This window comes from Bufo gargarizans, chromosome 6, assembly GCF_014858855.1.
Source record: "Bufo gargarizans isolate SCDJY-AF-19 chromosome 6, ASM1485885v1, whole genome shotgun sequence".
Lineage (NCBI taxonomy): Eukaryota > Metazoa > Chordata > Amphibia > Anura > Bufonidae > Bufo > Bufo gargarizans.
This window is the reverse complement of record NC_058085.1, coordinates 103,758,408-103,778,048: the sequence shown is the minus strand read 5'-3', so window position 1 is coordinate 103,778,048 and position 19,641 is coordinate 103,758,408. Positions and strand designations below refer to the sequence as shown.

The following is a 19,641-nucleotide window of genomic DNA, read 5'->3' as shown; positions in this document are numbered from 1 at the left end:
TTTAGTCCACTCCTGATTACATCTAATTAAAGGGCTTTTATGAGACTAAACAAACTACTTTTTTACAGAAACAACCCCCTTCTTGTCTATATACTGTCTGTGGTATTACAGCTCAACCCCATCTAAGTGCTTATCTGCAATACCACACACAGATCATGGACAACAGCGGTACTATTTATGGAAAAAATACATTTGTAGTCTCATGCAATGACTAAGGATAAACATATTTTGAGGGTAATGTCACTAACATTTACTATTAGGAGGCAGAAGGTCTGTATGCTTTTTGTTAAAGATACTTGACAAACTGTGAGAAATAGACATGAAGAACTAGGAGGATGCAGACCACACCTGTAACATGCATTCCAATCTTTAAATGCTTGATACACAGAATGACAAAAACTTCAAAAAGATACTAAACCGCTTACACATATAATTGAATCCGATTGTGGAAGAACAGGATATATTTTTTTAAATGTCTTGTCCAGTAGGCCTATAAACTTTTCTTCACAAGACCTTCTTATCTTGTCTTCTTAATACATGTAATATACAGTAAGGAATGATTCCTACAGCAGTTATAGGAACAGCTATGCTTTTGCAGAACGAGAGAACATAGAAGATCGTCTCCACATCAGATGGAAGTTCAAAGGAGTCAAAGAGGTGAAGAACAACTAAAGAGGTTATGATACAGCTGAAGCGAAACATAAATTCTGTTCGTTGTTTCTCCTTGCAAGTATATTTATACATCTCTGAGTCTAAGGCTATTCCTAAGCCAAGGAAAATACCTACATTCCTGATAAGGCCTGCAAATGGTGTGGAGTCAATATGAATCCATTCTGGCTTGGAACACCAATGTGATGCTTTTTCAAGGGTCCACAAAAGGTCCACGTCATACGCTTTGAGTATCAAATAGAAGCCCAAAGCAAACGAGAAGAGGAACACGGTGATATAGATGTATTTTTTCAGGTTGACACCATATATAATTTGTAGTTGATTAAACACTTTGGCCACCACAATTCCTAGAAACAAAACCAACAAGTAATAATTACCACCAGACAAGGTTAACAACTTGAATGTCATATAAGATATCCTAAAAATGAAAGGTGTGAAAAAAATAAAATAGCCTAGGACTATCATTTCATTTAACTTCTCTTCTTTCTAAAATGTTTGATCTTACAGCATGTCATCCTTATATCATGCCTTTGATATCATATGTATCTTATGTAGGGTCTAAAATCAACCGATGTTTTCCCCCCAAAAATCTTTACTTACCTGAAATGACACCTGCAATGACCTGATGGGGGAAATGTGCAGCCACAAACACTCTGGATAGACAAACGTTGACCTGCACTGTCCAGAAGAAAGACCACAAGCACCAACGTTGACACCTAGTGTTGAGTTGAAGGGCGATAATCAGCATATTTGTATTTAGACCACATTTCCTTTTCATGTCTTGTGATAATGATCATATGTTACACCCATGACAAAATCTACTTTTAGGTCATACAGAAGAACCATTACTAAATTTAACGACGGTGTAAACACAAACTGAACCAGATGTTAGTACATGGCAAGTTACTGGGTCTGTGGCCTAGACTCCATTACAAATACTCTGGAAGGCATGATCTGCTGCCCAGAAACGAAGATTGATGCGCCTGCATGAACGACAGGATCTCCTGATGAACAAGTGTTTCGCTCGTTCATCAGGTGATTGGTGACACCCGATGAAAGAGCGAGAGTTCCCGATAATTTAGCTGATTATTGGTACGTGTAAATCCACCCTTACTGTAAGGTTCCCTACAGATTACAGATAATTGCTGATCCTACCAGGGGGACACTTTGTGATCATCTTATTGTCAAGGGATCCTTTTTTGCAAGTAGACATTGTCCAAATCAGAGAACCTCTTTTTCAGGAAACCTAGCTTAAAATAACTATTTTCAAATACTATAGCGTGGAGTGCCAATTGCAGGACTCTCATTAGGTAGAGTAGATAAAGGCTACAAAACATGTTTCTTGCGGGGGAGGACCCAGCATGCAGTATATGCACAGCGCATTGATTTAAAGAGAACCTGTCACCTCTCTAGCATGTCTGTTTTAGCAACTAGCAGCTGTTCCTTTATTATCGAGTTTAAAAATGTAGGAATTAATAAAGGACCATCTGGGTGTTACCATTTGGCCTGCTGCTGTTCAATCAGTGCTGCCAGTGTCAAAGTACAGGGACACACACCCAACTGGTAACACCCAGATGGACCTTCATTGCAGATACCTAGAAATAGATTAATAAACTTCAGGCAGGAATAATAGAGGAACGGCGAAACACATTTATATGAAAAGATGCACCAGAATTGTTATTAGATGGGGAAGGCAGTTGGTTATTAAACGGACATGTCAGGAGAGGTGACAGCTCCTCTTCAAATAAGATCTGTGCAATTCTTCATTTATCCATTCGTAGTGCTGTACAGGAGTGGACTGGGAACCTAAAGGGGTTGTCTCACTTCAGCAAGTGACATTTATCATGTACAGAAAGTTAATACAAGTCGCTTTCTAATGCACTTTTATTCTCCATATTGCTTCCCTTGCTGGTTTGATTCATTTTTCCATCACATTATACACTGCTCATTTCTGTGGGTACGACCATCCTGTAATCCAACAGTGGTCGGGAGTATGCATAGAATGTTGTCCAAGCCACCACTGCTGGATTACAGGGTGGTCGTAACCATGGTAACAAGCAGTGTATAATGTGATGGAAAAATTAATCAAGCCAGCAAAGAAGGAATATGGACAATCAGAATACATTATGGCCTTGCAAAATAAACTAAAAGATGCCTCATGTAGTCGAGTCCTAAATGACAGAAGGTGGGGAAAACACAAGAATTGAGAGACAACAGAACTAGGGGAGGCCAGCAGTACCACAGTGCAGCACAAAGTACTGCCCCAGCAGAACCAAATTCCACAATACAGCACAAAATACTGCTGCTCCTGCTGCAGTATTCAACTGTATCACTGTCCTGCGGTAATACAGTTTGATTCAGGAAGGCTTCTGTGGCTTCCGGTTAGTAAGTAAGATAAGTACCTGATACTCCTAGCATTAATTATAGGGGTTTTCTCACTTGAACAAATGGCATTTATCGTGCAGATAAAGTTTATTGTGTATTGTGATTGTCCATATTACTTCCTTTGCTGGCCTCTCCCAGTCCTGGCCACCAGAGAGGCAGGTTCTCTTTCTTATAGCGTGCAAGCACGGCCACTACTGATGGATTGCAGGGTGGTCGTAACTCCTGGATGTGAGCAGTGTATAATGTGATAGAAAAAGTAATCAAGCCAGCAAAGGAAGCAATATGGACACAATACATTACAAAGTGCCCTGTATTAACTTTGTCTACATCATTTGTGGAAATGAGACAAACCCTTTAATACTGACAGCAGCGGATTGTTATGTACCTGGCCAGCCGCCCTGAGGAGGGCTCAGGCGGCCCACTGGACATCAGCCCACCGGGAAATTTTCCAGTGGGGTCTATGTCTAGACCTCCCCTGGTGCTGTAGGAGAATTGAACACCTACCCGCAGATTACAGCCCAGCACTGAGGATCTCAGGAGAAGGATACCCTGTGATCACAACTTAATTTTCTTATTTCTAGACCCAAGTTGTTAGGTGTAGGTCCAATCTGAACGTACGCTTTGTCTCCAGTTATATAGCTATTTTTACTGGTGACATAGTCCAGCTTCAGTTTACAGCTCTGCCATTTAATGATGATGTTACCTCTAGAGAGTTCATTCCTGCCACCAGGGTCGGCCTTAGGCCTTTAGGCGCCCTGTGCGAGAAAGCTTTACAGCGCCCCATAGTGACCACGCCCCTCAGTAACCACGCCCTTTCAGTGGTCACACCCACAGTGTAGAGGTATACTGTGTGGCACAGTGTAGAGGTATACTGTACATTGTGTGGCACAGTGTAGAGTTATACTGTATATTGTGTGGCACAGTGTAGCGGTATACTGTATATTGTGTGGCACAGTGTAGAGGTATACTGTATATTGTGTGGCACAGTGTAGAGGTATACTGTATATTGTGGGGCACAGTGTATGTTATATGTGTATAACATAAACATATTTCACATGAAAACTTACAGTTACTTGGCCCTTGGGGATCTCGGACGCCACTTCCACACTTTGGCCGGGGGCTCGGCGGAGCTGATGTTGTGCTTTATCCTAATGAGAAAGATTTCATAATAAGGATTTGGAGAATGGGCAGAGGAATAGCAGAGCAGAGAGAGGCTGGTGCTGCTACTAGGGGGTCATACCATGGGGGGTAATAAAGCCCACCATTATGCCCCCCAGTAGAAATAATTCTCCTTATAATGTGACAATGCAAAAAATACCCCCTTATGCCCCCAGTTGAGCTCATGTCCCCCATAATGTGCCAGTATAAAATACCCCTATATAGTGCCCCCAGTAAATGCCCCATAGTGCTCCTCTCCCCCTTCCTCCTAGTGCCCCCCATAATGCACCAGTATAAAATGCCCCAGTGGATGCCCTCAGTGTCCCCCATAATTTGCAAGTATAAATTACCCCTTCTTAGTGCCCCCGTAGATGACTCCATAGTACTCCTCTCCCCCCTTCCCCATAGTACCCACCATAATGTGTCCCAGTATAAAATGCTACTGTACAGAGCCCCCCATATAAAACACCCCTTCTTTGTGTTGCCTCAGTAGATGCCCCTATAGTGCCCACCAATAATGTGCCAGTAATAAGCCCCCCATTATGTGCCAGTAATAAGACCCCCATTACGTGCCAGTAATAAGCCCCCCATTACGTGCCAGTAATAAGACCCCCCATTACAGGCCAGTAATAAGCCACCTATTACGTGCCAGTAATAAGACCCCCATTACATGCCAGTAATAAGCCCCCCATCATGTGCCAGTATTAAGGCCCCCCCATCATGTGCCATTATTAAATAAGTCGTCCCCCATCATGTGCCATTATTAAGTAAGTCCCCCCCCATCATGTGCCATTATTAAGTAAGTCCCCCCCCATCATGTGCCATTATTAAGTTCCCCCCCATCATGTGCCATTATTAAGTAAGTTCCCCCCCTCCATCATGTGCCATTATTAAGTAAGTCCCCCCCATCATGTGCCATTATTAAGTAAGTTCCCCCCTATCATGTGCCATTATTAAGTAAGTCCCCCCCATCATGTGCCATTATTAAGTAAGTCCCCCCCCATCATGTGCCATTATTAAGTAAGTCCCCCCCCCCCCATCATGTGCCATTATTAAGTAAGTCGTCCCCCCGTATCACTATTGTAAAAAAAAATAACACTTATACTTACCTCCATGTCAGCGATGCGATGCAGGCCTCTTCTGTATGGCTGAGGCGGCGCGATGACGTCATCGCGCCGCCTGCGCCGGCCTCTGATAGGCTGCCGGCCTAGTGCCTGCAGCCTATCAGAGCAAGGGGAAGGGACACGCCTCTCCCTCCCCTGCACCGCCGCTGGCACAGGCTGATTACTAAGGAGATGAGCGCAATGGAAGCGCTCATCTCCCTGGGCCCGGCGGCGGCTCACTTGGGGGGGGGAAAGGGGGCGCATTTTAGTTGGGGCACATGAAGTAGACAGACTGACTTCACTTAGAGTTCGGCGGGCTGTGTCGGCCGCCCGGCGCCCCTGTTGCTATGGCGCCCTGTGCGGCTGCACAGCCCGCACACCCCAAAGGCCGGCCCTGCCTGCCACAGTGAGGAAAGACTTGCATTGTAAACTTGTATGACTGTCTAGCACAGAAGTAAGTTCAGCCAAAGTTTCCTCACCACTCACCGACTCTTAAAGGAGCTGTGACTTTTCAGTAGAGAGAGCGCAGCACATGTCATCACATAGTACACTGACGAGGAGCCCATAGCATGCCCTGAGGGGCTTCCTGTGATTAGAAAGAAAGCAGGAAATCATTACAAGAATACTCCAGGATGGGAGGGTCGATGCAGATCTAACTTAAAGAAACGTTTTTTTATCTGAAGTTACTGATGAGTTCTGACATAACTGTTTTATAAATACATTCTTGAGAAACCTTTGGCCAGGGTCCCTCCTTCTTTTTGTCTTTTCCAGTAGTCAGCTATACAGAAAAATCATTATGGACAGGGTCAGGTGGGACAACAGGATGCAAAATGATAAAATATTACAGTAGTCTTAAATTATTTTCTCTGGTTACTATAGTTTAATGCTTATTTATTTGGATTTATATCTAGCAGGAGCTTGGGGACGCTTGTCTGAGGGACCTCTGAGGGGTTAAATGTATTAAATATATTTTTTTTTATTGTTCCATTTAGAGATTAGTGAATTTTCCCAATTTTGTGATAAGTCCGATTCGACCATCAGATTTGATTTGTTCAGAATAAATTTGGTCCGATTTCAAAGTGAAAGTAAGACACTTTGAGGTCTCCTAGGACTGTATCCAACCCCTTTCAAACTCTCTAACACCAAGACAGCACTAGTAATGTCAAAGTGACAGAAACCTATATGGCTACAGGTTAACGGATGGGATCTGTGGTAACAGACAGGCTGTTTAATAAAACACTGTACTTTCCATTTTTATGTAGTTAAAAAACGGTCCACAAATCATAGTTTTTGGTGACAGATATCTTCTCATCTGTCTTCTGATCTGTAAAATGGTGGCCACTATATTGATTGAATTGATGGGACGAGGCACATATGGGTTGAATTTGGTGAAATTCAGATCTTTTGGAAATTTTTTAATAATTTTGATTCATGTAGCATCAATTTTCTCATTTCTAGTCTCATTACTGAGGGCCTCTAGTCTTGGGCATCCCTTCCATAGACAGAATTAGGTTTCATCTGGACAACCTGGCATACACTAAGATCGTTAAAGACATCGCGTTCTACTTCTACCTTGAACAACTGAACATTCCTGGTCATGTACAAGTTGCGGTAATGTAACCATTGATCCCCCATACCCCTCCTCAACCTTTGGCAATATTGTTGATTGAGAACTGTTCCATTAAAGGTATAGAAATTCTGCACATATAATTATTAGTGAGTTACGGCCATTAACTCTATATGGGCCAAATCTAAGTATTACCCTAGATAATGACCCATCTGAATTACATCAGATGATATTATCGAATGCTACCTACGCATTAATTATAATCCAGCAGGCTGATAATGCCTAAACTTTAGAATATAGGTGGATAAAAATTTCTTTCTATACTCAACAAATTTTATGTATTCAATGGGTAGCCATATGTACTCAGCGTGAACTTTTATATTCAACAAAGATTGGATGTATCCAGCATGAACTGATATATTCAGCAAAGATTGGATGTATTTAGCGTAAACTTATATATTCAGCAAAAACCTGATGTACCCAGCGGATTAGTACAAAAAACTCTTTACCCCTTTTTTTTTTTTTTCCTTTTTTCGATTTACAATAATACATTCATAATACTGTGTTTTTTAATCATATTTTTTACTTTTATGTATTCAGCAATTATTTCATGTACCCAGCCGAAGATTCTATTTTGCATATGCAATGATTATGTATTCTGTCTATATCTTTTTCCATGAGTACTGAGCTTTACTAGAAGTTATATCTTTATAGATTCCTTACAGATCAAGAATAGGGATAGAGACAGATACACCTTTTTCTCTTTTCATAATTTTTTTTAATGTTTAAATGTAACGTTCACTTTTAAATCTGAATAAATTAATATTTTTTCTTCTTGATAAAACACCAGATATAAGCGTGCCTTCCTTTCTATAAAATTCATTCTTGTAACTGTTATTGGCGGGGGTGTCACCATTGGATAGTGCACCTGGTCCCTTGGATGTTTGCAGTATACATATTATACGCTATGATCATGCAAATAAACATCTAAACTTGATTTAGTCACTAAAGTAGGTGTTTAGTACCTGGTCCAGTTTCACAGGTTACTGGGAACTGCATAATGTCTGGAGATGAGGTATTGACATAATAGGATGTTTCATGTACCCACCAGTAAGGCCTTTGTCCAAAAAGAATCCTGTAGTGAAAAACAAACAAACTGTAATTCAACTTGTTGGAAACTTTTTTGCTCACATTACGTTATTCCACAGTTACTGTAAATTTCATCTAATGCTAATGGCCACCATATAACACAGCGCTTAACGTCATTGACTGTGGTTATTTTACACTGATGCATGTCTTGTGAACGGGCTGCTATGAAGCAGGGCTTATACAGAGCTACATCAAAAGGGGTGTGAGACAAAAGGGACTGTTTTGTATTTCATAAACAGTGCCACTCCTGCTCATAGGCTGTTAATGGTACTGCAGGTAACTCATATTCACCTCTATACACTGATTTGCTAGTACTTCATAGCAATATGAACCTATCACAGGGTTATCATCGGCGCCAGACTGGTGGAGCTGAGCACTGGAGAATCCTCTGATGGACCTAGGCTCTGATACCATAAGGCCCCTTGCAGACGAGCGTGAGCGGATTAGGTCCGGATGCGTTGAGGATGCGTTCAGTGAAGTCCATTCAGTGCTTACAAACAACATCTCTTAGAAACCATCCGTTAAAAACGCATTGCATCCGCACTTGCTTGCAAATGCGATGCGATTTTCACGCAGCCCCATGCACTTCTGTGGGGCCGGCGTTGCGTGAAAAATGCAGAATATAGAACATGCTGTGATTTTCACACAACGCACAAGTGATGCGTGAAAACCAACGCTTATGTACACAGACCCACTGAAATGAATGGGTCCGGATTCTGTGCAGGCGCAATGCGTTCGCATCAAGCATTGCACCCGCGGGTGAAATGTCCTGGACAAAAAACTTTTGAAGATGCCTTTGGACCAGATCACTTGCAACCACGGTCTATTTCCTTGAATCAAAACGTATTAGATTTTGTAGACGATATACGGGTTTGGCACAGAAAATAATTTCCACTGATGGGCCTAATGAACCCCAGTCGGACACTAGCCATCATCAGAGCCTTGATTATATTAAGAGGTATAGCAAATAATTTAAAATGAACCTTTCACACAGAAAATACAGTACAGAGCAGAAGAATCTGAGCCTGAATGATATATCATTTTGTGGGAGAAGATTCAGAATTGTATTTCATACATTTAAAGGGATTCTGTCACCTTGTTTTCGGTTATAGAGCTGCGGACATGCACGGCTAGATCGCCGCTAGCATGTCCGCGATATACTGGTCCTATAGGGATGTGTGCTTTTGTTTAGTTTAAAAAATGAGCTTGGTAAGGAGCCCAAGGGGCTGTACTAACCTTCGTGGAGCCCAGCCACGCCCCCAGTGAAGGAGCCCAGCCACGCCTGCGTCCTCCGAATCTCCTCCTTTCTTCACAGTTAGATTGCCGTAATCGAGCGATGTGCGAGCTCGCACATGCGCAGTGCCGGTATAGTGTTCCTTCCCTATGCTGGCATCAGCCTCAGGGAAGGAACTGGGCTCCTTACCAAGCTCATTTACATATCTTTAAAATCATTTTTTAAACTAAACAAAAGCACACATCCCTATAGGGCCGGTATATTGCGTACATGCTAGCTGCGATCTAACCGTGCATGTCTGCAGCTCTATAACCTAAAACGAGTTGACAGAATCCCTTTAAATTACTGCTCATTGACTTTGAAGTCAAGAAAGAGGTCCTATCAGTGATACACAGTCATCTGTGTATGCCCTATCATAGTGGGAAGACTATCAATCACTGATAGGGCCACTTCCTTGACTTTAAAGCCTAGAATAAGCAGGAAACTAACTGAATGAAACACACTGGCATTTTGGCTTCCTGTTTGTGAGATCCGTTCAGGGCTCTCACAAGCAGTCCAAAGCGGATCAGTATGCATTCTGAATGGAAAAAGATTCGCTCAGAATGCATCAGTTTGCCTCCGTTTCGCCTCCATTCCGCCATGGAGACGGACACCAAAACGTCCGTCTGACGAATCTGAGCCAAACGGATCTGTTCTGACATATAATGTAAGTCAATGGGAACAGATCCTTTTTTTACTGACACAATCTGGCACAATAGAAAACGGATCCGTCCTCCATTGACTTTCAGTGGTGCTCAAGACGGATCCGTTTTGGCTATGTTAAATATAACACAAACGGATCCGTTCTGAACGGACGCAGACGGTTGTATTATCTGAACGGATCCGTCTGTGCAGATCCATGATGGAAAGTAGACAAAAACAGAATCTTCCTTCACAGAAACTATATATCAATCTGCTGAGCTCCCCCTGACATGCTGCCTTCAGCTCAGCATATTTCAAAAGAATATTTCAAAATTGTAGTTTGGTCTCTGTGTGGAAACCAGGCATAGCCAGAGGCCCATGGGTCCGAAAATGTAAAATTTGTAATAGAGCCCAAGTACCATTTATAATACTAATGCCTTCTTATGTTACAGACATGTCTTTGGGCCCCCTCAGGCACTAGGGTTCGGGTGTAACTGCTACCTCTGCTTCCTATATAGCTACATTCATGGAGGAAAGCCACATAAACATGAGGAGGTGACCCCCAGAAATTGTTCTTCTAATATACAGGCGAAACTCGAAAAATTTGAATATTATGCAAAGTTAATTTATTCAGTAATGCAACTTAAAAGATGAAACTAACATATGAGATAGACTCATTACATGCAAAGCGAGATATTTCAAGCCTTTGATGATTATGGCTTGCAGCTTATGAAACCCCAAAGTCACAATCTCAGGTCCCCTTTGCTCAGGGGGTATGGATTAATTAGCTGACTAGAGTGTGACACTTTGAGCCTAGAATATTAAACCTTTTCACAAAACTCTAATTTTAAGCTGCAATAATGCAATTCCTTTTAATTTGCATTACTGAAATAAATAGACTTTTGCACGATATTCTAATTTTTCGAGTTTCACCTGTATATATATATATTAACAATGCCATAGAAATATTTTTCAGTAGCATTTTATTCTGCTGTTTTTGCCCTTGCATCAAGAGATTTTGATGATGATGTGGAAAATGAGGGTGACCTAGCAGAATGTTCATTTCTATTCTTGGAAATGGATAACAATATTGTGTTTGCTCCATTAGTTCTGCCTTGTGACTATTTATGGAGCCATTTCATCAGCAGCCTCTGAGAACGTGCTTAGTGTATTATATGCAAGTACACGAAGGTGGTGTATCACACATGTGCTCTGCATGGAGCACCTGGACAAGGCCAGATAGTGCTTCGTGCTCACTCTCGTTGGTAGATGTAGTTATAAACTAAACAATCAATAAATATAAAACAGCTCAGTCCCATTCACGTGAATGACAAGCCAACGAGTATGGGTCAACCCTTTTATTCAGAGCCATATTTACATCTCATGCTGCCCTGGGCACTGAGATGGAATATGCCCCATTTAACCAACTGCCACTTTTCTCAACATAATTTCTGTGTAGATAAAAATCGATATGGTCTTCTACTCACATTTTATTTAAAAAAAAGTTTTAATGAAAATTGTCTAAACAGTGTCATCACATTTCCTTGTAGAAAATGTACTAAAAGTAAACTACACATGGAACCTCACAAACCTGATTTTGAAGGACAGGGCCATACGTTCTGGTATCTTGAAAAAGTTTTGGAAACCAAAACCAGGAATGAATTAAAAAAAGAGGAGGTCGTATTTGGCCTATGCTCTTTTTCTCCTTTTATGATTCACTCCTGATTTTGGCTTCCAAAACTGCATCAGGAAACCTGATAATGTGTCCATTCTCTGACTATATGTGTTAAAATGTCTAGCCAAATTTTAAAGGTAAGAGAAAACCTTACATGCTATTGATTATTTATCCTGCCATCAACGGTTATATAAAATTATACTGGATTTGTAAAAGGAAATAACATAGCCATCTTATACAGGTCCTTCTCAAAAAATTAGCATATTGTGATAAAGTTCATTATTTTCTGTAATGTACTGATAAACATTAGACTTTCATATATTTTAGATTCATTACACACCAACTGAAGTAGTTCAAGCCTTTTATTGTTTTAATATTGATGATTTTGGCATACAGCTCATGAAAACCCAAAATTCCTATCTAAAAAAATTAGCATATCATGAAAAGGTTTTTTAAACAAGCTATTAACCTAATCATCTGAATCAACTAATTAACTCTAAACACCTGCAAAAGATTCCTGAGGCTTTTAAAAACTCCCAGCCTGGTTCATTACTCAAAACCGCAATCATGGGTAAGACTGCCGACCTGACTGCTGTCCAGAAGGCCATCATTGACACCCTCAAGCAAGAGGGTAAGACACAGAAAGAAATTTCTGAACGAATAGGCTGTTCCCAGAGTGCTGTATCAAGGCACCTCAGTGGGAAGTCTGTGAGAAGGAAAAAGGCTTGAACTACTTCAGTTGGTGTGTAATGTATCTAAAATATATGAAAGTCTAATGTTTATCAGTACATTACAGAAAATAATAAACTTTATCACAATATGCTAATTTTTTGAGAAGGACCTGTATAGCATAGACAAGACATTGTTGCTAAATCCAGGAATGGAAGTGCTGTTGCACTTGAGTACTTACCATTTGAGGACAAGGTTGAGCCAGTCACCAACCACAGCCACCCATATCAGTTTGATACCCACAGACTCACACAAGTGGAACCATATAGGAAAGAAGATGTGGAAGGTATTTCTAAGATCAGCTGCATGTGAGACAAATACAAACCAGTCTTGGAAACTCATTAAGTTCTCCTGTAGATATCTAATTATAGAAATTTCTGCAGCATGAATTGAGTCCATGCTCACCTCCATCCTACAACTCTCTGGCGCACTGTGTTTTTTTTATTTGTGGCAAAGCAAAGTACACCTATGCCCCCATGCTTATATAGCCTCTCCTCCATGCCTCCCTCCTTTCCAACTCTTCAAACAAGAGACATCAAACAAAGATTTCACCACTTGATTTTCCAACATATCTTCTCATTTTGGCCACGGACTGCCTTCTTCCTAATCAATGATTACCATTCTGTTCCGCTTTGCCTTGATATGGCCTTGTTTTTGTAGTCCTGCTTATGTGCTTTGGCATCAGTTAAACTCATTCAAAGGATGGAACTTTGAGATTAAACACCAAATGCTACTTTCTTGAAGGAAAATGCTTCCTTGAATCTTTCTACTTGTATGCTCATAGAGCTAAACATCTGATTCCACTGGGTGCAAGGAGAACCAAAGTATGCCTTACCAAATGGCCACTAAAATCACTAAGTGCCCACAGCTTAAAGTGATCCTGGGAAAAAACTAAAAGTGGTCCCATGATGTAAGCAGGTCTAAGCCGACAGAAGGAGGTGAAACACCATTAGACGGAGCCAGCAATATCATATATTGGCACAAAATACTGCCCCAGCAGAAACAAATACCACAGTTTAGCAGAAAATACCTCTCCAGAAGCACAAAATACCTCTCCAGAAGCTGCCCTTCTGTAGTGGCCAGTGCCAGCTCCCATGTTCTGTCCCCCTACTCCTGTTGCCTCAGGTTGGCAATATAGCTGAATTAAGGAGGGCATCTGCAGCTACCGGCCAGGTACATAGTTTAATTGGCCCACTAGGAAGTTTGAGGTCCTGAGCTTGAATGTGAATATCACCAAGGGTGACATGTGCACGGATTTAGCATTTTCTCCCTGTGTTTGCGTGGGTTCCCTCCCGGTACTCCTGTTTTCTTCCATACCCCAAAATGTACTATTCAGTTTGGAACCTACATTATGAGCCCCAACATACACAATTGTAGCTGTATGTTCTGTGGAATATGTTGGCGCTATATAAATGATTTAAATATGTAAAAACTACATGCCTAATAACCACATTGCAAAACTGGAGCAAAAGCTGGTAAAATATATGATGCACGTGACTGTAGCTAGTGAACTCGGCCTAAAAGGGGCACTTGCATCAAAATTTTTATAACATATGAAAAGCCTATATGTGAATATTCTATGTCATTCTTTTACAAAAGATGGGTGAATGGTTTTCTGGATATACTTATTTGAAATCACTCCATGTATTCTACTTCCCGTCCTGCCTTTTTAACTTTATCTTTGTTTGGTCTTCTAGCATGGCAAACAGTCTCATTTAACTCTCTAAAGGCCCCTTTACATTGCACAATTTAGAAGACAATTGCCGTGAAGGTAACGTACCTTCCTGGCAATCACCTTCTCGTCAGTGAAGAAGATCGCTGCATTTACATGCAGTGATCTCCTCCACAGTATGGGGTGAAGTGATCGTTAATGCCATCGCTTGTCCCCATACAGAATCATTGTTTGCCGGCAGCAGAGTGTTGTTTAGGTGACCGTACAAATGATCATTTTACCAGATGCCCCCTATTAGTGCCCCCATTAATAGTAATGCCTCCATTAGTGCCCCCAGAATAAATAATGCCCCCATTAGTGCACCCCGGAATTAATAATGCCCCCATTAGTGCCCCCAGTAATAGTAATGCCTCCATTAGCGCACCCAGAATTATTAATGCCCTCATTAGCTCCCCCCATAATTAATAATGTCCTCATTGGCACCCCCAGAATTAATAATGCCATCACTAGTGCCCCCCAGAATTAATAATGCCCTCATTAGTGCCCCCTAGAATTAATAATGCCCTCATTAGCACCCTCTACAAATTATAATGCCCCATTAGCACCCCCAAAATTAATAATGCCCTCATTAACGCCCCCAGAATTAATAATGCACTCATTAGCTTGCCCAGAATTAATAATGCCCCAATTAGCGCCCCCAGAATTAATATTGCCTCCATTAGTGCCTCCAGTAATAGTAATACCCCCATTAGTCCCCCCAGAATTATTTTTCAGCCCATTAGTGACCTCAATAATAATGCTGCATTAGTGCCTCCCAGAATTAATAATGCCCCCATTAGAGCCCTGTGGTAATATTAATGCCCCCAGTAGTGCCAGCCAGTAATAGTAATGCCCCTTTCTCTTCTCTGTGCAAAAAAAAAAAAAGAAAGAACTCATCTCCTCCATTTGATCGCTCATCTGTGAACACTCCTTGTTCACTGGAAGCTCAGAGCAAGACCTGTGCTCCAGCATGATGACATTTTGCAGGTCCTGTCCTGCACATCCAGTCCGCAGCGAGTGTTCACAGCGGCGCGATCAAATGGATGAGGTGAGTTATTTTTTTTTTATTTTCATTCTTAACACAAGTGGGGAAGGGGCAGGAGTTAAAGGCTGTACTAATGAGTGCTCCACAATTGATAACACCATCATACACTGAATGCACAATACTGCCATACCACCATCCTACAGTGAATGCAGAACCACCATAGAGTAAAAGAATAAGACCATCATATAGTCTCCAATATTACCACTATACCATTAATAGGCAATGCTACTGTACTGTAACTCAATAATACCGTGATTCGCAGTGCTATGGACAGTGAGTGCGGAACTACTGCATCAACCAACTGGTTTGACTTTGGAGAAGACCTAAGGATGTTATCCTGGCTGTCCCCTGGTATTCAGCCTTTAACCCCTATACAGGGATCTGGGCTTCACTGCAGGGGAGCCAGCAGGCTGCTACCTCTTGGAATAGCCCTGGTGTGGTTGACAGCTGACCCACTGGGGTCATTGAAAGCCTAAAACAAAGTAATCCCTGGTTTACCTGAATAATCTATGAAAAAGGAAGCTAGGGACATGTTGCTTGAATTGCCCTTTAAATGGATAGAAGTTAGCACTCTTTTGCCCTACCATATTATGGCTCCATTCAACTTCTATGTAGTAGAAGACCCACAGAGTTCTGTGGGACCCACCTATATCTCCCTATTAGAGATGAGCAAATTTAAAAAAATATATTCACGGGGAATTACGTAAAAAAACTGCTATTTCCTGGCTGCTAGGAGCCTTTATAGTGGTGTAAAAAACTGTCCCTTGTAGTAACACGCATAGGGAGTCTGCTTTAATAGTGAAATAATACTTTGAGTCTTGTATCACATGCAGATGACAGGCGTCGCTCTTAGAATCACTGCACACTTCACTTATTAGGGCAGTTACGGGGCCAAAACTGACCAAATAACTCAAGTATGAACTCAACCTTACAAGTCGATGTTAGTGCCAAGAATAAGCGCACTCCTTTTACACCGTTGCGAGCAAATTCCACATAGATGTTATCTGAACCTGTTCTATTAAACACTTATACTAGTAGAGCCCCCCCGACAGAGTGGAGAGGGTGTCAGCTGATTATTTTGCCTTTCGCCTGATCCGTCAGAACAATAACCCACAAAAAAACTTATCCTGTCTGTGGAGCATACGCCTTAACTCGGTCAGCATTTCCTCAATAATCCATCAGTATTGCTAATGCCAAAAAAAACAGGAGTAGATCCAAAACAGAGATGAAACGTAAATGGAATATTTGCATGTCTTCTGTGTTTTGTACCCACTCCTGCTTTTGGCTACCAAATCATAAGCCAATTCTGATGGGACCATACAGGTCTTACAACTGCTACACAGACAGGATCCGTTGTGCGTCTCATTTTTTCTTTCTTCTGACAGATCAGAAGAAGGGTCAAACAAATGATGTCAGACAGGCCGAAAGGCAAAATAGTGGCCAGTCAGCAGCAGCAGCATCAGGAGAAGGTCACCGAGTGGCACAATGACAGAGCCTGGAGGTGGTGGCAGCAGCAGCATCAGTAGGAGGCCAAAGAGTGGCACAATGACAGAGCGCGGAGGTGGCGGCGGTAGCAGCATCAGGAGGAGGCCACAAGGTGGCACAATGACCGAGTGTAGCGGTTGCGGCAGCATCAGGAGACCACAGTATGGCAAAGTGACATAGCGTGGAGGTGGCGGCAGCATCAGGAGGCCACAGCATGAGGAGGCCACAGAGTGGCATGACGACGAGAGATTACGGAGGTGGCAGCAGTATGAGGGAGCCACCGAGTGGCACAATCACAGAGTCTGGAGGTGGCGGCAGCAGCAGCAGCATCAGGAGAAGGTCACCGAGTGGCACAATGACAGAGTCTGGAGGTGGTGGCAGCAGCAGCATCAGTAGGAGGCCAGAGAGTGTCACAATGACAAAGTGCGGAGGTGGCGGTGGCAGCAGCATCAGGAGGAGGCCACAAGGTGGCACAACGACTGAGAGTAGAGGTTGTTGCAGCATCAGGAGACCACAGAGTGGCAAAGTGACATAGTGTGGAGGTGGGAGGCAGCATCAGGAGGCCACAGCATGAGGAGGCATAACGACGAGAGATTGCGGAGGTGGCAGCAGCATGAGGGGGCCACAGAGTGGCACGACACCGAGAGATCGTGGAGGTGGCAGCAGCATGAGGAGGCCACAGAGTGGCCGCTTCGTCTATTCATTTATAGAGAATATGGGACAGAACAGAAGGTTAAAATTTCTCAACTTTATAAAGTGTTGCTTAAAACACAATTTAATATCACATGTTCTCCGGCCCAAAAGGCTTGGCAAATGGATTGTCCATTAATTTCCCTCGAAGATTGGGATACTATATTTGCGAATTTAAGTTTACTTTCCTATAATTTTAATCAAGTTAGTTCAATTTAATATTCAATATGTAATAAATTTAATAATAAAAATTAATTGTTGCCTAAGACAGGAGAGAATCCACCAGTCTTCAGTTTATTCAACAACGTAGTTATGATGGAGAAAGCATTCCAAAAAACAATTTCTCTCCACCTGGAGACGAATCCTGTCAAGATTGATGCGAGTGCGGTATCGGCTGCTCATCGACCCAGATACTTCTGGAGGAACCTGCCTGGCATGAACAGGCCTCTAGTAGCTACAGACAATGAGAAGACAAAATGTCAAAATAGCTTTGAGCCCGGAAGACCGCTGAATAAAATTAGTTTATCGACCGAAATACGTCACTAAAGGTTTTGCCACATATAACTGCAACAGTGAACGCTGAATATATTTAGTTTTTCTACCGAAATACATCACAAAAGTTTTTACCACATATAACTGCAAAAGTGAACGCTGAATATATTTAGTTTTTGTACTGAAATAATAACTGCAGAAGTGACATGCGTATATATTTTTATTTTTGTACTGAAATAGGCCAGTAAACGCTGACCGCTAAATAAATTTAGATTTTCAATCAAAATACTTCAATAAAGATTTTACCGCATATAACCGCAGCACTGACTGCTGAATAAATTTTGTTTTTCGACCGACATACTTCAATAAAGATTTTACCACATATAACTGCATCGCTGAGCGCTGAATAAAATTAGTTTATCGACCGAAATACGTCACTAAAGGTTTTTCCACATATAACTGCAACAGTGAACACTGAATATATTTAGTTATTCTACCGAAATACGTCACTAAAGTTTTAACCACATATAACTGCAAAAGTGAACGCTGAATATATTTAGTTTTTGTACTGAAATAATAACTGCAGACGTGACATGCGTATATATTTTTCTTTTTGTACTGAAATAGGCTAGTAAACGCTTTTAGCATATATAAATGCACCAGTGAAGTGCGTATATTTTTTATCTTTTTGTGCTGAAATAGGACACTGAACGCATTCACCACACATAACTGCAGAAGTGAAATGCGTATATATTTTTCCTTTTTGTACTGAAATAGGCCACTAAACTCTTTTTCCAGAAATAAGTGCACCAGTGAAGTGTGTATATATTTTTCTTTCTGTACTGAAAAAGGCCACTAAACGCTTTTGCCATAAATAAGTGCACCAGTGAAGTGCGTATATTTTTTCTTTCTGTACTGAAATAGGCCACTAAACGCTTTCAACACATATAACTGCAGAAGTGAGCTGAGAATATATTTTTATTTTTGTACTGAAATAGGCCACTAAACGCTTTCAAGACATATAACCGCCGAAGTGAACTGAGAATATATTTTTCTTTTTGTACTGAAATACAAAATAACACAATTAACCGCCGCACTGACTGACAGCTACCGCCGCTACTTCCGTGAAGTGCGTATATATTTTTCTTTCTGTACTGAAATAGGGCACTATGGATATATTTTTCTCTTTCTATAATGAAATAGGCCACTAAATGCTTTTGACACAAATAAGTGCACCAGTGAAGTGCGAATATTTTTTCTTTATATAATCAAATAGGCCACTAAACCCTTTTGCCGCAAATAACTGCACCAGTGAAGTGCGTATATTTTTTCTTTCTGTACTGAAATAGGCCACTAAACGCTTTTAACAGATATAACTGCAGAAGTGAACTGAGAATATATTTTTCTTTTTGTACTGAAATAGGCCAGTAAACGCTTTTAGCAGAAATAATTGCACCAGTGAACTGCGTATATTTTTTTTATTTCTGTACGCTTTCAACACATATAACTGCAGAAGTGAACTGCGTATATATTTTTCTTGTTTGAAAAGATATAAGCCTTTTTAATATAGCACTTGCACCCCAAGAACAAATTGCTGGAATGACAGAGCTGTATAATGGCTATTTGCAGGCTCGGGCTGGCCCTCAGGGGTACAGGGGAGTCCGCAGCTGCCCCAGCACATTCAGCTCTGCTATATCTCTATATATGATAGCTGCCCCAGCACAAGCAGCTCTGCTACATCTAATACACGTGACAGCTCCCTGCACACTCAGCTCTACTATATCTCTATATATGACAGCTGCCCAGCACACCCAGCTCTGCTACATCTATACACATGACAGCTGCCCCTGCACACTCAGCTCTGCTAT

At 41.6% G+C, this 19,641-nt stretch overlaps 1 protein-coding gene across 1 annotated transcript; it reads right to left on the bottom strand.

Moving 5' to 3' along the window:
* Positions 1–412: 412 nt before the first annotated feature.
* On the bottom strand, positions 413–12,795 carry LOC122940890 (glucose-6-phosphatase catalytic subunit 1-like). The gene is made up of 5 exons (XM_044297781.1): positions 12,532–12,795; positions 7,908–8,017; positions 5,802–5,901; positions 1,270–1,385; positions 413–1,016 (listed from the first exon to the last, which is right to left on the bottom strand). Exons 1-5 carry the CDS (start codon positions 12,759–12,761, stop codon positions 505–507), a joined length of 1,068 nt encoding a protein of 355 aa, XP_044153716.1. The 5' UTR covers positions 12,762–12,795; the 3' UTR covers positions 413–504.
* Between the last annotated feature and the right edge of the window lie 6,846 nt (positions 12,796–19,641).